The sequence below is a fragment of the Cricetulus griseus genome, chromosome 4 (assembly GCF_003668045.3).
Source record: "Cricetulus griseus strain 17A/GY chromosome 4, alternate assembly CriGri-PICRH-1.0, whole genome shotgun sequence".
Classification (NCBI taxonomy): Eukaryota; Metazoa; Chordata; class Mammalia; order Rodentia; family Cricetidae; genus Cricetulus; species Cricetulus griseus.
Window position 1 is genome coordinate 171,202,707 of NC_048597.1, and position 23,811 is coordinate 171,226,517.

Below are 23,811 nucleotides of genomic sequence, written 5' to 3' on the forward strand. Positions count from 1 at the left end.
GAGCTGCGGAGGGATTGCGGCGGGTCGCAGCTGGGATAACCTTGAGGCCCAAGAGGCGCAGTCCCGCACACCCGTGACTCGTCCTGAGACTGCGGACGTCCGACTTAGGCATCGCTGCAAGATCCGGAGTACGCCCGAGGTGAGAGGGGAGAGCCTACGCCATCTGGGCCCAGGGCCGATGCCTGCTTCTGCGGAGCGCAGGCCTGCGGGCCCATGCGGGACTAAGGCTCCTGGCATCGTGCATCCCAGTACGGGTTGGGGGAAAAGCTACACTCGAGCACAGGTCCTGAGCTTCCAAAGTCAGAGGGCCCAGCCAGCCCCTTCCCACGCGGTAGTTCTGGTCCCTCTTCTTTCCTTCTCAATCTGGTTCCACCCTCTTATCTTACTGCTGCCGTCCTACCCGCCCTGTTCTCTCCCACTTTTCGATGCTCATCCTCCTCAGCCATTTACTAGTGGTTGTTTTCCCTTTATTTTAACTCTGTGCCACCATCCCCCCCACCTTCGGTGCCCTCTTTGTAATCTCTACTCGAAATAACTCTCCTGCTCCCCCCTTGCGCCCCGGCATTCATCCCCCATCCAGGTCAGTGTGCTCTTCGCGTGGCCCTGTTGGCTGCTCCGCCCCTCCCCCTCCATTCCAGTCACGTCCGCGCCACTGCATCCTTTCAGCATCCGGATCCTCGCCCCTCCCCCTCCGCGCTGCTTCCCCCGCCCACCGCATTCTGGTCACGTCCGCGGACTCCCCTCAGGCCCTCGTGGTCCGCGGCCTGTAGGTAGGGTGCAGTTAGTGGCCGTCCAGGGAGATACAGCCACCGGTTACGTAACATCATCTTCCCGGTGGTGTGGCAAGGAGGGTTGGCAGCTATTCCTTCCTATTTTGTGCGGCCGCAGATTCTTCTGGTTGCCGGCGAAGCACTCGTGCTCCGGGCTACCCGGGCCATGTGGGGTGCCTGCAAGCGCTCACGCGGTCCATCCTGCGGTGGCGAGGCTGCGCGTACCGCAGGGCTCCTGGACCAGCCAGTCACACTGCTCCAACGTGCTGGCCCGGGGTGGGCGATCAACCAAGGGCGGCTTCCGAATGTAGCTGCAGCCCGATGCGACCAGAACGCTCATAGCCCACAGAGTTCAGTCTGATTAGGGAAGCAAAATTTGTCAAGTCAGTGCTGTGAGGAAGGATGGGGCTGCACGAGCTGGTCCGCACACAGGGATTGAGTAAGCAGTAGAGCACCTAGTCTGAAGGTTACTTAAAAATACAGTCTTGGAAAGATGCCTCTGGATCTATCTCCTCTTCCAAACCCAGGAGATTGATAGGATAAATAGAGCCTCATAATGTGGGTCCAGTCCTGCGTGGAGGCAGCGGGGGATATACACAGGTTTTAGGAATCTTCTGAGGTGGTTCAGCCTCTTAGACATTTGCTCCAGACTGCTGGAGTTACTGGCCTCCGTGTCTGTACGGACATGACTAATCTCAGGTGAAATGACCACGAGGGCGTGCACATGTACTTTTTTTTTGTCAATGGATGAAATACAGTTACCTTGAAGGCCGAGTCTGTCGCCCAGTTATTCCTCTACACATTAGTACTAAGCTTGGGGAGGCAGGGAGGCAATGAACACCCAGTATCCCCTAGGAAACGAATTCTCTCTGGTCCGTGTTTACAATGTAACTAATGTTAACAATTGCAACTCCCAAGAAAGCCAGCTATCTAAAGGGACAAATGCTGCAGCTTTTGTCTTCGACTGTAACGGTAGAAACAAAGGAACAGGTACCCGGATCAGTCTCTTCTGATTTTCTCGTCCCTGATGGTTCATGTAAGACCTTTCTGCTCCCTGGCTTGTAGGAAGTTGGATTTGGAAGCTGTTGCAGTAAGTTCTGTTGCCACAATACTTAGGGTGGGGCTACTTTCTAGAGTACAGAAGGGAGGGCCTTGGGTCAGGATTCAAGGTACCATTGTTAGCAAACAATTTACTGTCTGGTGGCCTGAGGATGTTGTAGGTAAGGCAGTGAGGCTGTTCTGTGGGAAAGTGTACTGTAATCCACCACCGGGTCTGGGCAAGATGACTCATCCTTTCACATTAGCGGCATTCGAGAAGATTCTCATCCTTGGGTGAGTGGGGAAAACTTGGTACTCCTAGGTTTAGTAAGGCCCCTGTTTAGTCAGTCAAATACTGAGCTAGCGTGCATTTCCCTAAGTTAAACTTCTATGTGTCACTCAGACTGAGTGTGGTGGTTCAGCACTTGGAGGCCAGGATCGCAGGTTCCAGAGGGGGGAAGGGGCAGCAAAATGCCGGGGACCAGGCCCTTTGTGCTACTGGAGTGCTGGAAGTGTGAGTGGTTGGTCCTAGTCTATAGGTCCACTCTTAATTCTTGAGTGATAGGCACAGCAGCTTCTCATGGAACAACCAGTATCCAGAATGACAATTTCTGTGAACTCATTTGAGTTACTGCTTTTAAGTGGAACTATATGGATGATAATTAATCACTTTCTAGTACATAGCTGACTCCAAACAACTCAGTCTCATGGGGGTTGGATATACCATCTGTTTTGGCAAGAAGGTATGATCACAGGAAAGGACATCTTATTTCTTAAAGCTGTTGATTTCTTAATATTGAGTAGAAGAAACGAGCCATCCATGGGCAGGAAGGTAGAAAAAAAACCTATTGCATTAGACTCATTACTTGGGTTTTTAGTGTCTTTTGCTTCAGCTTTTCTACAGGAAGTCAAGATGAGTTGGCCAAGCACTAAGGTGGAGATTGAGGTAGAGGAAAATGACTGATTCACTTTAAGTTTCTGAATCATCCCAAATACCCACAGCCAAGTTAACTGGTAAACTACAAAAATGAGTTGTCGCCTGTGAGGTTTTTTACTTCGCTGGTAAGAGTACATAAGTACTGAGTCATCCTTGCAAACTTCACTCTGGTACGGATAGAAATAAATGACAGACTTTTTGATTAATTCCTGACATGATACTTTCTTGGGTATTGCAATTTTTCCCAAGAGCCAGACTTAGACTGGATATGGAGTAGTCGGAAGAAGTGAGCCCACGTGGTGAGCCCACGTGGGTGGTGGCCTGCAAACCTCTGCTGGCCTCTTAAGGCTTAGTGTAACAGCTCAGCTCAGGACTGGGGGTGGTCTTACAGACACCAAGCTGTGCAGTGAGGCCACGCCCCTACCGTAGTTTGTGCCTGTCTGCACGTAGGAGGGAAGGGGGAAGGTTTGAGCTGTAGTACCTCTGGTGGCCTCTGGGACACCTTCACTGAAGGGTCTGGGGAGCTCTGAATCTTTCCCAAAGCCAGCTAAGCTCTAAAGGAAGCTGCATCCCTTCCAAACATTTTTTTATTTTTATTTTTTGTTGTTGTTGTGTTTGTTTTTCGAGACAGGGTTTCTCTGTGGCTTTGGATGCTGTCCTGTAGACCAGGCTGGTCTTGAACTCACAGAAATCCAACTGCCTCCCGAGTGCTGGAATTAAAGGTGTGCACTACCACAGCCCGGCTCCTTCCAAACATTTTCAATTAACCTACAGGTCATATTTTGACTTTAAACTACTGGTGTTTTCCAGCAATAGTGTAAAAGATTTTAAGGCATGCCCATTTTGGAAGAGTAGGGAAGCACTGGGTATGGTGGTGCACATTTTTAATCTCAGCACTCAGGAGGCAAAGGCAGGCGGATCTTCAATTCAAGGACAGCCCAGAAGAAGCTGGTAATGTAGTGCTCGGGAAATGTTTGCCTGTTGGGCACAAAGTCTTTCCATCACTAGCACTACATAAAATTGACATGCCTTTAATTCCAACATTCAAGATGTGGTGGCACGAGGATTGGAAGTTTATATTCAGCCTCAGCTACTTGATGAGCTCAAGGCCAGTCCCAGATACATGAGAACCCATATCAAACAAGAAAAAAAAGCCAACAACATAGGGTTCAATATAGATATAGTGATTGGGTATCCAAAATTCAGGGTAGGGGTGGGGACAAAGGACAGCGGGAGGGTTAGAGAAGTCAGAGATTGGGAGAAGGAAATTATTTATGGATTGAATACAATCAGAATACTTTTTATTTTTGGAAAGTCTAAAAATACAAATCATTGTTGAAGCAGAGTTCTAAGTGGTAGAAACACAGGGTTTGGGGTCCCTCTCCCCCTTGGGAAGGAATAGTTGTGATCCTATAAAGGTCACTGTAGACAGGCACTCATAGTAAGTAGGTCAGTGCTCTTGGACAGCTGGTACTGCCTTCCCTATTTAACACCCCCCGCCCCCCTTGGTTCAGGACAGAAGCTGTGCCTCCAGTTGGGGAGACCATTGTGCATTCTGCTTACACCTGGTTGGTTTCCTAGACTCCTAGCCAGGGTCCAGAGTGGGCATCATTCCCGGTAACACTGGCAGCTTAAGCCTGCTAAGGAGGGCACCATGTGCCAGCAGAACAGAAACTTTCTCCCAGATCATCTTCTGGCTCAAACTAGTTGCAGGAGATCCTTGGTACTAAGGACTGGAGAGTTTCTTTGTCCCTGGCATTCTGTCCTGAAATAAAATGGTCTTTCTGCAGGATGGTCCTCATAATTGCATGGCAGGATTTACAGTAGGACTGTTAAAGTTAAGGTTAAATAAAAGATGGTTTGTGCTTGTTTCTTTAATTTTTTTTTTTTTGACCCCACAGAAATGAGCCACCCAAACAGGTGGGCTCATATTCTGAATAGCCTTGTAACACCAGACTTTTCTGGTACAGAATTTGCTAGGGTTAAGAAGTAGACCTCCCTCTGGACAAGGTAGCAAATGCCTTCAATCCCAGCATTCAGGAGGTAGGGGAGATGGATATCTTGAGTTTTAGGGTAGCCAGGGCTATGTAATAAGACCATGTCTTAAAGAATAAATAAGCCAGGCAGTGGTGGTGCATGGCCTGACAGTGCCAGAATTAGGGTGGCATTGGTCAGTTTTTGTTGTTCTTATGCCCTTTGTGCCAGAGATGGGAGAAGGCAGAACCAGATGACCTGAGCTGAGCCTGTGCATGCCTCAACCTGCAGCCCACACTGAAGCCTGGGCTGCTGTCTCCTTTCTCACAGAGGGGCAATGGCTCTGAGGAAGATACTGCTTCAGGGGCTCAGGCTCAAGAGCAGGGCTCCTGTCCCTGAGCATGGTGTTTACCAGTGTCATTGGACTTGCCAGGCTTCTGCAGCTGTCTGGAGGTTGGCTGTGCATGTGGGTGCCTCCTGAGGAGGAGGATGGTGGCATGGGTGGGGCCGCATGACTTGGCAGGCACTACTGTACAAGTAGCTAGCCAATAGAGCAAGCCCTAAGGGCCTAAGAAACTGGGGCTGGAACTGCTTTCCTGGGCCAGAAAATAACCTCAGAAAGGGTATTCTATATGTTATATATAGATAGGTGGTTGGTTTGAGTTGTGGGGCTCCATAGGGGTCATGGGATAGGAAGAAGAGTCCTGATTTTGAAGGGGGGCGGTGCTCCAGGTATTAATAGCCTGGGAAGAGAAACGGTTTAGTGAGCTGGGATCCAGATTGGTAGGGGACTTGAAACACTTGAAGTTTTGTAGGAGGTCTATTTAATTGTATCGATCCATTGATACATATTTCCACTTGCCACTTTGTATCTGGTAGCAAGATAATCTGCAGACTATAGTAGTTCTAGATGGGGAAGTGGGTTATATTTGAAGCCAATGAAATTTTACCTGTTAAATTGCATTTCCCCGCCCTAAGGGCAGCAGCCCTTGTCTAACAAGGATTGTACTGTCAACCCTGAGAACAGGCAAAGCAGGAAAAGAAAATTACTGGACTCTGGCATGGAACTGATAAGTTTTTATAATGAAAATTTTCTATGGGTTATATTGTACACTTTTCTTTTTCTTTTTGGCTTTGAGATCAATGGATCAAGTTGTTCTCCAGGTCAGTGAAGCTTCCCTGAGGTGCACTTGTGACTGAGGGAATATTAGCAGAGTCATCCTGAAGGGCTCGGCTGATATATGGAAATTCACTTTACATATAATTCCTCCCATGAGCTTTATAGAATGCATAGAAATAAATGTGTCATTTTCAGAAACTGCGCTTTTTTTGTTTGTTTTTTGGTTTTGGTTTCTTTTTTTTTTTTTTTTTTTTTTTTTCGAGACAGGGTTTCTCTGTGGCTTTGGAGGCTGTCCTGGAACTAGCTCTTGTAGACCAGGCTGGTCTCAAACACACAGAGATCCACCTGCCTCTGCCTCCGAGTGCTGGGATTAAAGGCGTGTGCCACCACTGCCCGGATAAAGGTAAGGATTTTTTTTTTTTTTTTTTTTTTTTTTTTTTTTTTTTTTTTTTTTTTTTTTTTTTTTTTTTTTTTCAAGACAGGGTTTCTCTGTGTAGCTTTGGAGCCTATCCTGGCACTCGCTCTGGAGACCAGGCTGCTCTCAAACTCACAGAGATCCGCCTGCCTCTGCCTCCAGAATGCTGGGATTAAAGGTGTGTGCCACCAACGCCCGGCTCACTTCATTTTTTTTTTTTTTAAGATTTATTTATACTTCATTTTTCTTAAAGCATTTTGCATCAACTCTTGTTTTTGAGCTGGTGTTTCTTTGTGTAACAGTGCTCCCAAGTGCTGGAATTAAAGGTGTGCGCCACCACCTGGCCACATCAACAATTTTATTGATAAAGGATATGCCACTGGGTGCGGTGACACAGCATTAGAAAGGCAGATTTCTTTTGTTTTTTGTTTTTCTTTCTTTCTTTTTTTAATAGATTTATTTATCATGTATACAGTGCATGCCAGAAGAGGGCACTAGATCACATTACAGATGGTTGTGAGCCACCATGTGGTTGCTGGGAATTGAACTCAGAACCTCTGAAAGAGCAGCAGTCAGTGCTCTTAACTCCTGAGCCATCTCTCCAGCCCCAGGAAGGCAGATTTCTGAATTGGAGACCAATCTGGTCTAAGTAGCACCTCCAGCAGGTCAGGGATGTATAGTGAGACACTGTCTCAGAGAAGGAGGAGGGAGCATTGTAGTGAATACTGCCACCCAGGTAACAAACTGTTATTTTGACATTTATCCTCTTAAGCTTTTTATCTTAAGGTGGAGACCAGGTTTTTATATAAACTTAGAGAATGTGGTGGTGCACATCTGTAACCTCAACCTTGAGGAGAGAGGCAATATGTAGTGAGTTCCAGGCCAGCCAGAGCTACTTAGTGAGACCCTCTTAAGTAAATAGGGGTTGTAGTATATTACAGGTTTAAAGACTGTCCAGGAAGGAGTCAGTCCTAGTGACTCATGCCTGTACTCTTAACACTTGGGAAGTTGAGACCGGAGGAGGATCTTTGTGAGTGAAGCCAGCCTGGGATTCATTAATATTGTGTGTGTGTGTGTGTGTAACATAGCTGAATCTATCTCTAAGAGCAATTTCTACCTGGTTAAGGTGATTACCACAAAGAGCTCAGCTTTCGCCTTAATCCTTGTACAGCTCTCCAAGGCAAACTGTACTCAGCTCTGAACAGTCTTTCCAAGTGAGGCCAAGGAGCCACTCTGAGTCAAAAAAACAGCATTATGTCACTGGAAGCCCAGGCCCAGAGAACCAAAGGTATGACCTGATTATCAGTGGCCTCAGGCAGGAATTTGCAAGGAGCTTTAATGTCTTAGTTGGAGAGAAGCACCTGGTGGCTCTTCAGGAAAGTGGGTTCGGGGTCTGTCCCACTCGTGCTGACTTCATAGTTCATAGTCCTATCATGGTCATAGCCAGACTTTTGTGTCGTGTTGGTTTGATGTACCATCTATTCCTTTAGCAGCCACCAAAGCATGGCTGGGAGGCATGAGAGTTTGCCAGCCCTGTTTGTTTCAACCATGGGTAGACAAAGGACCTGACTGCCTGGGACTTCCTTTGTGAGGACTTCTCAGATTTGGAGAGGGGAAACAAGCAGAACTGATCTTGGCAGAGAGACCTTAATGAGACTGAGAGCTCATTTAACAAATACTACAAGGTGCCTTAGCACCTTGTAGACCCCAAAGGAGAGGTTGAACAGTGTTGGCCAATGGCAGTAGTTAGAGGTCTGATTCCTCCTTTAAAAGTTTTCCGTTCTGCAGTGAAAATAGTGGTGCACCCCTGGAATCCAGCACCCAGAAGCCCGGAACTCGTGGGTGGCCAGCCTTCTTTTCCATTGCATCACTAGTAGGTTACAGGGGTCCCCAGGTCTCAAGAAGCAGAGATGAATTTTAGTGATCAAGAAATCCATGGTTGTTGAGTGAGGGTCCTTTACTAGGAGTCAGGGCAGAGCAAGGATGCAGAGGGGTTTATTGTAGATGAGCCCCTTGGCCTGAGAACTCAGATGAGAAGGACACCCAGCTTCATTCAAGCCTCTCAACTTTTGTAAAACACAAAGCTTCTACAGAGTTATGTCCTCTAACCAGCTCAGTGAGCATTTAGTTGTGAGTCGGTAATAAAGTTAAAGCAAAGGTCAGGCGGCTGTTGGGATTGTGACCTGGGTGGTTAATTACCTGGAACAGATGCTCAGGCTTCTGAGAGTGCTCTACCTACCTATCAGACATAGAGAGGGATTCCAGATGCTTAGAACTGGGGCTGGGAAAGCCATGTCTAACGTCAGCACGTGGAAAGATCGAAGAGTGAGTTCAAGGTCAGCCTAGGTTATAGAGTGGATTCTAGGTCATCTGAGACTAGCTACTGTGCAATTCTGTTTCCTAGGTTACAGACGACTCCTTGGTGTAATGACTTTGGAGCTATTCCAGTGCTCTTGCGAGCAAAATTTGCTTTGTGTGTCTTGTAATTGTTGCTGTTTTATTGCTAAAGCATTCTGGGATTTTGCTTCCTGCCTAGAAGAACTACTTTTTTGCCGCCTATCATTTGGATCTTATGCTCTTATGTCTAATAAAATAAGCTTAGGCAACGAGGCCAGTGAAAACCTAGAACTCTGGAGCTAAAGGGGGCTTGGGACCCTTGTGTTTGTCTCCTTGATCTGTGGGACCATTTGAGTTTGGGTGAACATGGTAAAGAGGCTGTTGGGTACCAAAGCACATACTTGTAGATTCAGTGCCTCATCATGGTAGACTTCCCAAGGTACCAGGTGTTTGTATGATGATAGATTAGTTGTAACTTTGGGGGAGGATAGTTCTTACAACTTTTGCAAGTTTCTTCAAGTATGTAAAGTGATGTCCTTCCTAGGGTGGTGTGAAAGCTATCCGTAGCAGCTCTTGTGATACTCCTGCTTTTACTGCCCCCTGGGACAATATATGCTTTGGATGGGAAGTTACTTTTGTTCATCAAGGTCTTTGCTGTTTGCTCACAGTCACATTGAGCCCTTTGCCCAATTTGAGGAGCACCCACAGAACCAGCACAGGCCAGGCCTCTGTGTGACTTGTGCACAAAGCAATCGTATTAGGTTAATGTGTAATCGGGAGACAGCTGCCTACGCCAAGTGGCTCATTAAGCACTGCCCAATCTAATTGCACTCTTCAACTCCCCGGGACCCAGGACCTCAGAAACCATGCCGAAACCACACAGTGAAGCAGGGACTGCCTTCATTCAGACCCAGCAGCTCCATGCAGCTATGGCTGATACCTTCCTGGAACATATGTGCCGCCTGGACATTGACTCCGCACCCATCACGGCCCGCAACACTGGCATCATTTGTACCATTGGTGAGTGAGTGTGGCGCTCCCCTAGATGGAGGCTTCCCACCTGATGATCTGCTAAAGAGCATAGCAATTACAAGGCTAACCTAGGTTCTGAGTGAGGCACTGTACACATTTCTTGGAATAGAGGTCATAAGAAATGGCCATAAAGAATTAGTATGTTTTGCCGGGCGGAAGTGGTGGCACACAGCTTTAATCCCAGCACTCATGACACAGAGGCAGGTGGATCTCTGAGTTCGAGCTAGCTTAGTCTACAGAGCAAGTTCCAGGCCAGCCAGGGCTACACACAAAGCCTATTTCAAAACAAAAACAAAAAAGTGCACTTTGTTTTCTGTGATAGGTAGAATTCAGGGGTTCTTCCTTAGATAATCGTTGTAGGAGTATTTCTGAGATCTCAGGTCTTTTTCATATGGATTGTATCACCAACATTCAGTAGTTGGACAACTTGAGGGCAAGGGAAACTGCTTAATTCTACCCTCCACTTCCCTGATTATGTGGGGGCCCTAAAGAATTTAGAGAGTGGCAGGGTTTCCCCCTCGTATACGTAGGTTAGGAAAGTTGACTGGCATAATGCTTTGTGTTCATTTTTGGAGTTGATTTTAAAAACAATTAAAGGATGAAGAATTTGCTGAGAAAATTACACACGTTTTCTTGTATCATGCTTTTTTACCTGTGGTTTTAAATATTTATTAATAGGTCCTGCCTCCCGGTCTGTGGAGATGCTGAAGGAGATGATCAAGTCTGGAATGAATGTGGCTCGTCTGAATTTCTCTCATGGAACTCATGAGGTAGGCCTCAGCTAGAGCAATTTATTGGAAACAGGAGGTGTGGTGATAATTAGCGCTACTCCCGGCAGATATGAACCCCAGTTCAGTGGGACATTGTCCTAGCCCTAGCCCATCCTGGATTCCCTCTTTCCCTCCTGTCACCTTCATAGGCCTAAACAAACAAGGCCAGCTTTGTCAAGGACCAGGGCTGTCCTACCCTTAACCTTCACAAAAGAAGGCAGGAAGGATTTAGCTGGTAACCCCTCTAGGCCATCAACTGTCTTAGCTCTGCACTTGGGAACAATGCCTCAGGGTTTCTCTAGTGGCTCCTGTGAGTCTGGTGACCAAAAGGTCATGCAGAAGGTTGATTCCGGCTTAGTTCAATCCTGAGATGATTAGCTAGTTCCATAGATAGGGGTTTCCACTTGAGCCTGAGTCGAGTGCCCAAAGTCTGTGATGGATCATACTCCCCTCTCCATTGGCATTGTCTTCCTAGCATCAGTTCCCTCCATAAGGTGAGGTAGGAATGCATTTGAGCTGGGTCTGTTCATTAGAAATTCCAACTGATGGAGAGGCAATATGCAGGAGCCAGATGGCAGCTGTGAGTTAGAAAAACCCATGTGTGCCAGTGCTCTCAAGTTTAAAACAACCCATTCTAGCAGTCGGGCAGATAAAGAAACCTTAAAAGTTTCAAATACTTTCAAACTGGATTTTCTACTGGGATCAATGGAGGTGGGCACAGACCTCTTCCCACATCTTGGTTTCTTTATGTTCTATAAAAGTATTACCCTGTGCTCTATTCTGCCCTCTGACCATTGGAAGTTGTTTAGACTAAAAATAGAGGAGGAAGAGCAGTCCAAGAAAATGAACCCCCTCCTTCTCAGAACATGAGACTCATCATAGATTCCATAGCCCATATTCCATAAACAGCCTGGTGGAGGCTTGCCCCCAAATGTCATAGTACCTAGGATAGTCTAGTTGTACCTAAGCAGTATATGACACCTCCTTGCTAGATGTGGTGGTACAGAACTGCCTTGGGATACATAGCAGGTTGGAGACAAGCCTCAGGAACATAACAAGAGCCTATTGCAAACCAAAAAGAGGAAGCTTGTTGCTTTCCAAGCTCTGTTGCCGTCGGCAGGAACTGCCAAGAATAAACACAAGGGTAAGCCCAACTCAGGCAAGATTGGATCCACTTGCCATGGTCCTTGCAAGTAGAATCTGCATGGTCTCCGATTTGCAGGACAGTCAGAAAATAAATTTGGGGACATGACCTTTCATGGCTCTTGAATCCTGTAAAATAATACCATGCAACTCTGCCATGGCAGTGACCAGTGAGGTTCAGACCTGCTGGACAATTGGCCAGCTCCAGCTTGACTTTTTAACTATAAGAAGCATTTGGAGATTATCTGTACTTTTCCTAGATTGGACTTGGGCTTTATTTTATTCATTTATTTGTTCTTGTAGGTTTATTTTTAGTTTTTAGAATGAGATGAGGTTAATCCCAGAAGGTTTTGGGAAGCTGGTCTGTTAATGGCATGTCGTGCACACAGTTTGGCCATGTGTTAGGTCTCTTATTTCATGTGCTGTCTCCATGAGGAGCTGGGGTGTTTTTGCTGGGCTTGATGTGATGGTTTTAAGTTCTTCTGGAGACACTGGGATGGCATTCCCTCCCTCTGACAGGAACATCTACCAGCTGCATCTGATCCTTTCCCATCCTTGGCAGTCTTGTAATTACACCTCTTGCTGGTCACATGGGCAAGATGAGTATTCTTGCTGAACAGGCAATGCTGTACTGACTTTTAAATGGCCTAAATTTAGAGCCTCTACAAGGATGGCACTCATGGATTCCAGTCTTCGTTCACCATTTGGTAATGCGCCAGCAAAGCCATAGCTGTGACAGAAGACACGATCTACCTTCCAAAAGTGTACCATAGGTTGGCCATACAAAGAATTTTAATAATGGGCCACCCAGTGTTCTAACCTTTGGGATTATAATGCAGTTTTATATACACGGTGCCAAATATGTGTTTGTTTAGAGCACTTGTGAATGGGCTGAGGTGTGTAGCTCAGCAAGAACAAATCCCTGGGTTCAAACCTCACACATACTTATAAAGATACATTAGGCCAGAGGGAAGGATTTTAACTCCTATAAAGTAGAAATTATTCAGCTGTAATTCTTCTATGGGAATTAAGGGCAACCTCCAAAAAAAAAACTATTATGAGTACCTCTCTAAAATGAATCAAGCAGTCAGTAGTTACTGTCAGAAAAGATTAGCTCTCAGGCCGCCTGTGGATGAAGGACAGATTCAGGCTTCCAGGTGTCTTAACTGGGCACAGTGGTTAAAAGACAAAGCCCTTAAAATGATGAATTATATATATGTCCTGTGATCAGTGGCGTCACACAGATCTGCACTATCCACAGATTCTATAGCTGTCTTGGCTCTGACTCCCAGGTAGAAAAAGGAAAAGGCCTTTGGGGGTACTATTGCAAGTGAAGTATAGTGAACGGTAGTTCTATCAGAGATAGGCCACTAATCACCGGTTCCTCTCCTTTTCTAATCAGACCTAAGAAAGTGATTGTGAAAGGAGGTGTCTGCATATGACCAAGCAATGAGCTGTTTAGCTTGGACCATTGTTACCTTAAGTCAACAACTTTGGGTTTGAATTGACTTTGGGATCGATAGTGGAAACAGACTGCCAGGGCAGACTTCAAACACAAATCCTGGGTCCTTTACCTGCCCCAGTTGTTAGGCATCTTTGAGTCCTAGGGATACTAGGACAACTGAAGGGACACATAGCTGCTTTAAGAGTAGGGCTTTAGTGACAGTGTTTCAGAATGTTCTTGGGATTTGCTATTGGAGTTAGTTCTGTGGTGGGGAGAATGGATGCTGATGAGATTAGTGGGTTGGGGATGAGGATGGAATTCAGACCCTTTTCTTTCATAAGTGATTGGTCAACTTTGGCTCACAGGTAGGGAATGGGAACTGAAGTCAGGTGTGGGGCACCTGTCAGTCAATCTCCCTTCTTTCCCCAGTATCACGCAGAGACTATCAAGAATGTGCGAACAGCCACAGAAAGCTTTGCATCTGACCCCATCCTCTACCGGCCTGTTGCTGTGGCTCTGGACACAAAGGGACCTGAGATCAGGACTGGACTCATCAAAGGCGTGAGTATCCTAGGAAGTGCTCTGAGGGCAGGCAAACCCTCCCTCCCTGGTAGCTTTCTCTAGTTTCTGACTGGGTAAGTTTTAGAGTTAAAGTCTACCAATGATAGTGTTTTTATTAATGCATATGGGTGTGGGTGGTTTTTTTGTGTGGCTATGCACCACATGTATGCTGTGCACTGCAGTTATGGATGTCTATGAGACCCACCATATGGGTGCTGGGAATCAACCTAGATCTTCTGCATGAACAGTAAGTGCTCTAAACCACTGCACCATCTCCAGTCCCGGCATGAAAATGTTTTTTGTCATTGCTCTTTTCATCTGCATAGCTAGGAAACATGGGGGTTGGTCCTTAATTTTTTTTTAACTACTTAAGTCTCAATGGTGAACGGAGCTTAGAATTTCTTCAAAGGAAGAAGGTTGCTTAGTACTCCGAACCAGGGTTTGAGCATCCCCATTAGGGGTGTGGCTTCTGCAGTTCACACACCCACGGGCTGTCTTGAATCTACAGAGCGGCACTGCAGAAGTAGAGCTGAAGAAGGGAGCCACCCTGAAGATCACCCTGGACAACGCCTACATGGAGAAGTGTGATGAGAACATCCTGTGGCTGGACTATAAGAACATCTGTAAGGTGGTGGAGGTGGGCAGCAAGATCTACGTGGATGACGGGCTCATTTCACTGCAGGTGAAGGAGAAAGGTATGCATGGCGCATGGTCCATCGCCAATTCCCATCTCCAGCGCTCTCAAGTTGAATCTTTTTTTTAAGATTTTATTTATTTATTACGTATACAACATTCTGCTTCCATGTTTATCTGCACATCGGAAGAGGGCACCAGATCTCATAACAGATGGTTGTGAGCCACCATGTGGTTGCTGGGAATTGAACTCAGGACCTTTGGAAAGGAGTCAGTACTCTTAACCTCTGAGTCATCTCTCCAGCCCCCAAGTTGAATCTATTTTAACTCCTTTTGGTATAGCACTCGCCTGCATGTATAGGGCCTGGGTTCAATCTCCAGAGGATCAGAAGTTTAAAAAAAAAAAAAACAAAAAAAACAAAAAAAAACTCCCCAAAGGGCCAGGAGGGTGGGGCGAGCCTTTAGTGTTTAGTCCTAACACTTGGGAGTCAATGGCAGGTGGGTCTCTCAATATGGCATGTAGAATATTTCTATGTGCCTTTGAAGTTTTTGTTATGTGCACAGTGTTCTGCCTGAATGTCCACCTGCATGATGGAAGAGGGCACCAAATCTCATTACAGATGGTTGTGAGCCACCATGTGGTTGATGGCAATTGAACTCAGGATCTCTGTAATAGCAACCAGTCAGTTCTCTTAACCTCTGAGCAATCTCTCCAGTCCCTCCTGTGTGCCTTTGAATGCCAGTTAAATCTTACCTGTTTAAATGGTTTATGTGTTCGTTTCATTTTGGTTTTACGAGAGGGTTTTTTTGTTGCCTGTGCTGGGCTTTACTATGTAACTGAGGCCGAATGAGGCTGATTCACTAGCTTAGCTATTTATTTTGAGACAAGGTCTCACTTTGTAGCGCTGGCTGACATCACTGTGTAGATCACCTTAGTCTTGAACACAGATTTTTCTGCATCTGCATCTTGAGTGTTGGGGTAATTAACCTGTGCTACCACACCCAAAATTCAAAACATCTTCGCAACTTGTACATGGGTATTGTTTATAGTTGCGGAAACTGACAGTGTCAAATTGACTCAGCCTGAGGTCTTGTAATCTGGCTTTCACGTGGCTCTAGTTGCCTCAGTGATGTGACCTCCTGCAAGAAGAGGCAGGTCCTCATCACTGATCCTTCACTTACACAGGTGCTGACTACCTGGTGACAGAGGTGGAGAACGGTGGCTCCTTGGGCAGCAAGAAGGGGGTGAACCTCCCCGGAGCTGCTGTGGATCTCCCTGCTGTGTCAGAAAAGGACATTCAGGACCTGAAGTTTGGAGTGGAGCAGGGTGTAGACATGGTGTTTGCCTCTTTCATCCGCAAGGCAGAAGATGTGCATGAGGTTAGGAAGGTCCTGGGAGAGAAGGGCCAGAACATCAAGATCATCAGCAAAATTGAGAACCATGAAGGTGTCCGCAGGTGAGTCCTGTGGCCCCTTTTCATGGTCCAGCCGTGGTTATGAGTCCTGGATCCCTGCCCAGCAAGTGCAGCCTGCCAAGCCTGGTTTCCGTGGATGTAGCATTGTAGTCTTCACTTGGAAAACAATGATTCTGATGAGTGGTCCATTTAGCTCACCATAGGAAAGAAAGCATATGAAGCTTGGTTAAGTTGGTGTTCATAAGAATGAGGGAAAGCAGGGTGACTCGTTTGACGTCTGTTCTATCTTGATAAGCCATAGGTGCTATTGGACCTTGGTGTTACGTCAGCCCTGTAGGCACTCTGGGCGGGACACCTCACCTCAAGGGCCAGCACTCAGAATCATTAGCTAAGTGAAGCCATGCGCACCTTCTGGCCTCACTCTTGCTTTGTTGGAAGCGCCAATTAGAGAAGTAAGATACAAGAGGCTATAAGAGCAAGACGGAAGAGAAGTCAGCCCACGCAACTAAATCTCATCCCCCTCATCTTTCAATGAAGTAGTCATGGTGGTATTGAAGAAGCCCAGCAAGCAAGATTGCTCGGGTTGCTTGGATGCTTTGTTTTGTTCTTTGCTTCCTGTTGAATATCATCTTTCTCTTCTGAATCAGGTTTGATGAGATTTTGGAGGCCAGTGATGGGATCATGGTGGCTCGTGGTGACCTGGGCATTGAGATTCCTGCAGAGAAGGTCTTCTTGGCTCAGAAGATGATGATTGGACGATGCAACCGAGCTGGGAAGCCTGTCATCTGTGCTACTCAGGCATGTGCTTCTTCCTTTCTTCTGTGTACTCTGTTTAGGAGAACTTTGGGTCTTGTCCCATGGTCCCTGTTGTACAGACATGTTAACCTATACATAGCTGTCCTCTGCTCCTACAAAATATCCAGGGAGTCATCTTAGCGACTGCTTGTCACTGAACGTGGCCCATAGTCTCACACAGGTCTCACTGAATGCTCATCTGTCCCCTCTTAGATGCTGGAGAGCATGATCAAGAAACCTCGCCCCACCCGTGCTGAGAGCAGTGATGTGGCCAATGCAGTCCTAGATGGAGCTGACTGCATCATGCTGTCAGGAGAAACAGCCAAGGGGGACTACCCTCTGGAAGCTGTCCGCATGCAGCATCTGGTATGTTCTTCCGAGCATGGGGTGGAAACAAGCTCTGCCACAGAGGCTTCTGCATCCTCTACATGGTCTCTTCCCATTCTCCTGTTATAGTAACAGAGTGGTGTAGTGTGAAAGAGTGCTTCTTGATTTTTTTTTTTTTTTCCCTGTGGTGCTTTCACTGTCTCTACCCCAGCCCTCTTTCTCCTTCCCTGAAGGTTGCCACTTTCATTACATAGGCCACATATGATAAAAGATTTAAGTCATAGGATGCAGTCAAAGGATGCCTTAGACCTCCCCCTGGACAGTCCAGAAGACCTGGTACCTCTGCTCTATTCTAAAAGAGCCAAGAGTTTGTTCCCAGCTGGTCTTTTTGGTGTTTGGCTTCCAATTTGATGCCCTACTAGTCCCTAGGACAGATGCTTGTACCCACACTGACTGGCCTTGCATGGTGCCTGTGTCCTGGGACTGCCTCCCTTGCTGTGCCACACCCAAACCAGGGCTACAAATAGAGCTGGGGGTGGAGGGAGAGTGTTAAACTCAGCAGGCCCTGGGCCAGGAATATGGAGGGACTGTGAAGACTTTTCTCTGGGAATATGTTCTTTAAGACTTCTAACTTTGGTCAGATATGGTGATGAGTCATGCCTGAAGTCCAGTATTCAGAGGATGGGGCAGGAGGATAGCTAAGAGTTTGAGGCTAGGCAGGATTACAATAAGACTCTATCTTATAGGGACAATAGACTCCAAGCAGCAACGTCTTCTGCTGCTTACTGATGAGGACCCAGTTCATGAGCCCTGTGTTTTGCCCTGGAACTTTTACTTTTGACTGATGAAAGAGTATTAGAAATTAACTTCTTGAGCTTTTCTATTCCATTTTCAGCCAGCAAAGGACCCCTGTCCTTTTTAGCCCCAGTCCCCAAATTTAAGCCAACTGAAAAAAGAAAGAATAGCCCCCCTCTGGATTAGCCGTCATTCCTTTCTTCCCTTCATCTGTGTCTGATTATTGAGTTTGCAAAAATTCCAAGGTGAACTGTATTCTGGCTGTGTGAAATTTTCCGTGGCCTTATTATTTGTGCCTCCTATATTGAAACTGTCAGACAAGCCCTGTTGCTGTTCTGGTTGGTAATGTGGGCTCTCATAGCTGCCCATGGCAGGTAGTTGCTTTTTCTCCCAGAAAGCCATGTGCCTTCAGTCACCTTCACAGTTGCTGCCTTTCCACTTTTATACCACATAGCCCTTATCTAGTTACCTGCTTAGTTGTGTCATCTGGCCACAGCGTGGTCAGGAACAGGTTAAGGGCATCTTTGACCGGGTATTCTGAACCATGTATCCACATAGATGTATGTATAGCTGGGGGCAAGTTATATGACCTCAAGACTTTGCCCTAAGATGGGTTTGATGAGATATTAATTATAGCCTTAGCATTAAACATTTACTGCCGTCATTAAATTTTAGATAAGCCTCTAAACACATTGGTGTAATCTTCATGACCCAAATCTGTGAATGAGTCACATGATGTGATAAATGTGGGTTTGAGCCCAGGTTTGCTTTCTGTAGTGCCTGCCACCGGCCCATTGGCATTATGCTGGAACAGCAGATGTGGACAGGTCTCCATGTCCTACTTCCATGCCCTGTTCTTTCCTATGGTCAGACACCTTAGAACCTCGAGGCTTGGGACTGCATGGCGCTGCTCAGAAGATGAGGCACAGAGTCTAGGTTAAACTGGCTGCCTCTCCAGGGGGTACAAGCCTTTCCCTCTGTTAACACCTCAGCTTCTCCCCTTACCTGTCTGCTGTTTCCTCCCTTGTCTAACGGATGCAGTTCATGACCTGGAATTTAGAGCTAGGCACCCTAGCTATGGTTGTTGGTCCTTTGCACTGCATGCATTCCATTCTTAACAAAAGGAATACTTTTCTGCTTGTGAACCTGCTTATACTGTCAAATTAGTGAAATGATTTGCTGGTTCCTTCTCATCCTTCCCATACTAAGATGCCGGTGATTATGGCATTCTAATTTTCTGAAACTTAAAATTTCCTTTCTGATGCCTGGTCTTACCTGAACAGGTGTGTCTGTAATGTAACACACTTGCTATCTTGCAACGGTTTTAATTGCTAAGTTTTAATCAGTATTTTGACGTGCATGCATGCTTTCACAGGCATCATTCTCTTCACATGGTTGTTAAGTGAGCCAGAGTTTTCACTATTTTCTTTAGAACTGGTATGCTGTGGGACTTTGGCTCTTTTGACCCCAGCTTTCCAGAGCTGCCTCAATGTTTCCACTGTAAACACTGGGCTGTGTCTATGTAAGCTGGGCTGGAAGCCCTGTTGTAGTCAGACAGCCATGTGAAGAGGGAAGGGCCTATTCTATTCCTTCCTGTAAGCTGTGTTGTGAGGCATTGTGGTCAGATGGAAGTGATTTGGCATCCTTCCATGTCAAGGTCCTAGGGCCTAACACTTTGTCCCTTTCTTAGCTTCGATTTAAAGAAAAAGGGAAACAAATTTATAGCCAGATATTGATGGTACATGCCCATTATCCCAAAGAATTACTTTGAGGGCAATGGGGGCAAGTTCACACCCAGTAAAAGGGCCATTATGTAAGATCTTATCTAAAAAACTCAAATGGGGGCAGGGGGGAGGATAAAAAAAAATAAATTGGAGGGGGAAATCACAAGTGGGTAAATAAAGTCTTTCCAGAAAGGAAAAAACTTTCCTTGTATTAGAACCAAAAAAGAGCACGTGGACTTTGACCACCCTGCCTCTGTCTCTGCCCAAAGGACAGATTTAACTGTACCTTCCTCTCTGATTAATCCCCTCTGTCTTCCCATGTGTTGTCTCTCCTGTTTTTTCCTTCATCCCTTCTACCCTAACCCTTACAGATAGCTCGGGAGGCTGAGGCAGCCATGTTCCACCGTCTGCAGTTTGAAGAACTTGTGCGAGCCTCCAGTCACTCCACAGACCCCATGGAGGCCATGGCCATGGGCAGCGTGGAGGCGTCCTATAAATGTTTAGCAGCAGCTTTGATAGTTCTGACGACATCTGGCAGGTAGGGCCCTGAGGGCAGGTATCGCTATAGGATAACCACTTCTTACTTCAGAAAAAAAAAAGCCTTGTGCCTGAGCTTGGGCACAGCTTCTCTCCTTCATTCAGGAAGGTAGCCAAGGAGGTCATGATAGGGCAGGACCAGAGTACTCCCTCGTGGGCACAGTGGAAGTCACAGGCACCAGTGAGGATGGTTTCTGTGGAGTTTTTGATTTTGCTCAATTTAGAACAGTTCAGTGACTGTTCCTCCTGGACCTTTTTTTGCCCAGGACATCTTCCCAGTTGTCTGTGACTCATCCTCCCTCTCCATTTGTGACAAAGCTCTGACAAAGCCCTGTCCCCCCTCCCTTCGTCCCTCTGGACGGATATTGCTCCCCTAGATTGCCCGAGAGGCAGAGGCCGCCATCTACCACTTGCAGTTATTTGAGGAGCTTCGCCGTCTGGCACCTATTACCAACGACCCCACAGAAGCTGCCGCCGTAGGTGCCGTGGAGGCCTCTTTCAAGTGTTGCAGTGGGGCCATTATCGTCCTCACCAAATCTGGCAGGTAGGAGGCGGCAGTGGCTCCCTGGGGATGCCCACCTCAATTGGCAGCCCTCCTTAGGGATCCCAAGAGTGGCTCTGGGCCAAGTTTTGCTGCCACTAAAGGACTCCAGGCACCACTCACAGGTATACCAAACAAACCATGTGGTTCCAATAAAGTTCAGCTTGCCTCACAATGGGAAGCAAATACCCAGTTTTGCCTAGTTTAGCTACCATGTGGTCTTGAAAAAGGGAGCAAGCTGACTCCTGATCTCACATGCATGTCAGCAGATACACTAATAGTGATAAGCACTTTAAAATTCCACTTGGACTGGGTGGTGGTAGCGCACATGCCTTTACTCCTAGCACTTGGGAGGCAGGCAGGTGGATATCCATGAGTTTGAGGCCAGCCTAGTCTACAGAGAGAGTTCCAGAACAGGCTCCAAAGCTACACAGAGAAACCCTGTCTCAAAAATAAATAAGTAAGTAAATAAGTAAATAAATAAATATTGTGCTTGGAGGGGTTGGAGATAACATCTCAGTGAGTAAAGTATTTGTTGCACAAACATGAGGGTCCGAATTGGAATCCAGCACCTATGGTAAGAATGCATGCAGACAGGACAGTACTCGGGGCTTCCCATCAAGCCAGTCGAGTTTCAGACTCCATAAGAGATCCTGTCTCAAAAAATTAGATGAGAGGTGTCTTGGCCTCTGAGGTCCCTGGCTTACAAAGGCTCACAACTGTCTGTCTAGTCCTAGAGGAATCCAATGCCCCCTTCTAACTCCCCACAGGCAGTACATGTATGTGGTGCACAAATGCACTTATGGAAAATACCCTTACACATAAGTAAAAACATCCAGATGTGATAGCCCATACCTGTAATCCCAGCACTCATGAGGCAGAGGAAGAAAGGTGGGCTACAGCTTTGCTCTTAGGAGCTCTAAGATATAAGATCAATGCAGGGCTTTTGCCTCAGCCTCTGCACTTTGGCGAGGAGTTCCTGATTACAGCAACTACCCACTTCAAGGCCTTGTGAATGCAGGCCAGCATGAAGAAGGGTAGTCTCTGCTGTGTTTTTTCTGGTTTCCACAGTACTTGTGTGTTTTCAGAGCTTGTTCAGTTAATTCAGCAAACCTGAGACACACCTGCTAGAAGTAGACATTATCACTTGTCACAGGTAGTTTTGAGAAGGGGGGGTCACTACATTCCCAAAGGTTCTAGATGGGCTAAGCATTGCTATATAATGCCTGGTCACTGTCCGGATTTTGTGGCACCAAGTGTGTTTTGGGCTCTAGAGTTAGGCTTCTGGGACTGCCATGGGAACAGCATACTACTGCAGTCCTTAATATTGTTGGCTCCCAGGAGCTAGGTGTATGCTGCTTGGTTGTAAATGTTGCTAGCAGTTGTGGATGCTGGTGAGATTGGCCAAAGCTGTCTCCCTGCTACATGGAAGGGTTCATGATATGGGAGGGATTCTAGCCATGGGCCCTGAGGGACTGCTGCTCCTATTGAAGGAGCAGTTAAGAAAGGACAGAGGACAGGATGTGGGGGGTGGCCAGTCCTTGGAACAGAGTAAGCTCTCAGTGGGCAAGGCCTGTGCCTCACTTGTGTTAGTGAGCTCCTGCTGAAGGTGCTTCCTGTCTCCTGGGTCTTGTGACACGTTTCATAGTCTATCCTATTTCCCATCTCAGGAGTGCTCACCAGGTGGCCAGGTACCGCCCACGTGCTCCCATCATTGCTGTGACTCGAAATCCCCAGACAGCTCGTCAGGCCCATCTGTACCGTGGCATCTTCCCTGTGCTGTGTAAGGATGCGGTACAGGATGCCTGGGCTGAGGATGTAGACCTCCGTGTGAATTTGGCCATGAATGTTGGTATGTAGCTGGAAGCAAGAAGATGGGGTGCTGAGCAATGGCTTTTCTGGGAATTCTGAAACTGTCATTCTCTGAAGACTTGGGCTAAGCCTTTTTGTCCACACCCTCCCAATTTGGGGCCCAAGGCAAAATTAAGGTGGGACACACAGATTATGTACTGCTGCTATAGCCTTTGTTCCTCTATAAGGTTGGACATTGGGATGGGAGGAGGCCGCTGGCTCTGTGATCTCCAAAGGTCCCTACAGTCTTGAGTTCAGCCATTGTTTGGTCTAGGAGGCTTGCACCACCTTGTGGTAGAAAGAAGAATTGGTTCAGGCAGACTGGTCCCCTTATCATAGGCAATGGGATTGTAGGTAGCTCTTTGGGCATTTGCCCTGGAATGCCCATGCCTGGGTGGCCTCTGGGCTAGGAGGGAAGTGCCACCTTGTGGTAGGAGAGAGTAATGGTTGTTCAATTTGGGGCAGTTACCCCAAGTGTTTACTTCTATTCACAACCTTTCTATTCTTTCAGGCAAGGCCCGAGGCTTCTTCAAGACGGGGGATGTGGTCATTGTACTGACTGGGTGGCGCCCTGGCTCTGGCTACACCAACACCATGCGTGTCGTGCCTGTGCCTTGATGGCCCTCTGGAGCCCCTCTTCTAGCCCCTGTCCCATCCCCTCCCCCATCCCATCCATTAGGCCAGCAACGCTTGTAGTGCTCACTCTGGGCCATACTGTGGCGCTGGTGGGCTGGGACACCCGGGAAAATTTACTGGCTTTGAAACATGGACTAGAGCCCAGCTGTCTCTCATGGCCCTACCCAAGCTAGGGATGAAGGAGGAATGCAGAATTGTAAACCCTCTGCCTTTATCACAAAAGGGCAGCAACACCTCTGTGTGTTTTGCTCCTGTAGAAAGTTGCCCAGAGAACTCCCAGCCCTGGGAGACAGCAAGAGTGTAGGGGCTTAGGACATGGGGCCCAGGTCCCTGTGTGTAGATAACCCTTGACCCTGGGCCTGATTTGCTTCCCCAACAGCTTTGGCCTCCCCCACTCCTCCTTGTGCACTCCACTCAGCTGTGGCTGCAGACACACACTCCACTCGCCACCTTCTGTTCGACGGCAGCATCCCCAGGCCTGTTGCTATAGTGCCCACCTGAATGTCAATAAACAGCAGCTGAAGCACCTGTGTCCTGTTCTTTTCTGCTGGGGGAAGTGGTTGAGCCCTGCCCTCTGAGCAGGTGAACAGCCTTGGGCCTGGGCCTGGCCTTGGGTGCTATAACTCCACCAGGTCACCGGCAGGGCATAGGACAACTGGAAAAGCAGCTGAATGGTACATATATAGGCTGAATATATAAATCGCTTCTTCCAGCACCTGGGCTGTGTTGGAAAGCACACTATTCTGTTGAGGCAAAGGCATGAATGACCAGAGAAAGTCCAACTTAGACCTACAATGGTTCCTATACTCAAGGAGTTAGGTGACCCTGGTGCTGGTAGGCTGGCCCCTGTAGTAGATAGCCTTTTAGGGTGCTGTGGGATGTCTCTACTTGACACCTGAAATCCTCAGGATTTCAGGGTCCTCTCTGGAATAAAGTACAACAGGAGCAGGTAGGACCTTCCTTAGCTCCTGGTCACTGCTAAGAGCTAAAACTATCCAGTGGGGGTATGTACGGAG

The 23,811-nt window shown here is 47.2% G+C and overlaps 1 protein-coding gene across 4 annotated transcripts; it reads left to right on the forward strand.

Annotated features, from left to right (window-relative positions):
* Pkm (pyruvate kinase M1/2) lies at positions 1 to 23,321 on the forward strand. Of its 4 annotated transcripts, none has more exons than XM_027414872.2 (12): positions 2,038 to 2,102; positions 7,426 to 7,542; positions 9,445 to 9,611; positions 10,302 to 10,393; positions 13,410 to 13,541; positions 14,050 to 14,236; positions 15,361 to 15,631; positions 16,237 to 16,387; positions 16,598 to 16,750; positions 19,602 to 19,768; positions 21,979 to 22,160; positions 22,671 to 23,321. In XM_027414872.2, exons 1-12 carry the CDS (start codon positions 2,053 to 2,055, stop codon positions 22,775 to 22,777), a joined length of 1,776 nt encoding a protein of 591 aa, XP_027270673.2. In that variant the 5' UTR covers positions 2,038 to 2,052; the 3' UTR covers positions 22,778 to 23,321. The 4 variants fall into 4 exon arrangements, with proteins under 4 accessions (XP_027270674.1, XP_027270673.2, XP_035299637.1 ...); XM_035443746.1 differs by lacking the exon at positions 19,602 to 19,768 and adding an exon at positions 20,145 to 20,311; XM_027414873.1 differs by lacking the exons at positions 2,038 to 2,102; positions 7,426 to 7,542; positions 19,602 to 19,768 and adding exons at positions 1 to 139; positions 20,145 to 20,311.
* Positions 23,322 to 23,811: the final 490 nt, after the last annotated feature.

Excerpts from the sequence above, each read along its gene's own strand:
- Pkm (XM_027414872.2), top strand. The coding sequence starts at position 2,053 with ATGACTCATCCTTTCACATTAGCGGCATTCGAGAAGATTCTCATCCTT. Across the intron at positions 9,612-10,301 it reads TGGCATCATTTGTACCATTG|GTCCTGCCTCCCGGTCTGTG; the intron begins GTGAGTGAGTGT and ends ATTTATTAATAG. Across the intron at positions 16,388-16,597 it reads CTGTCATCTGTGCTACTCAG|ATGCTGGAGAGCATGATCAA; the intron begins GCATGTGCTTCT and ends GTCCCCTCTTAG.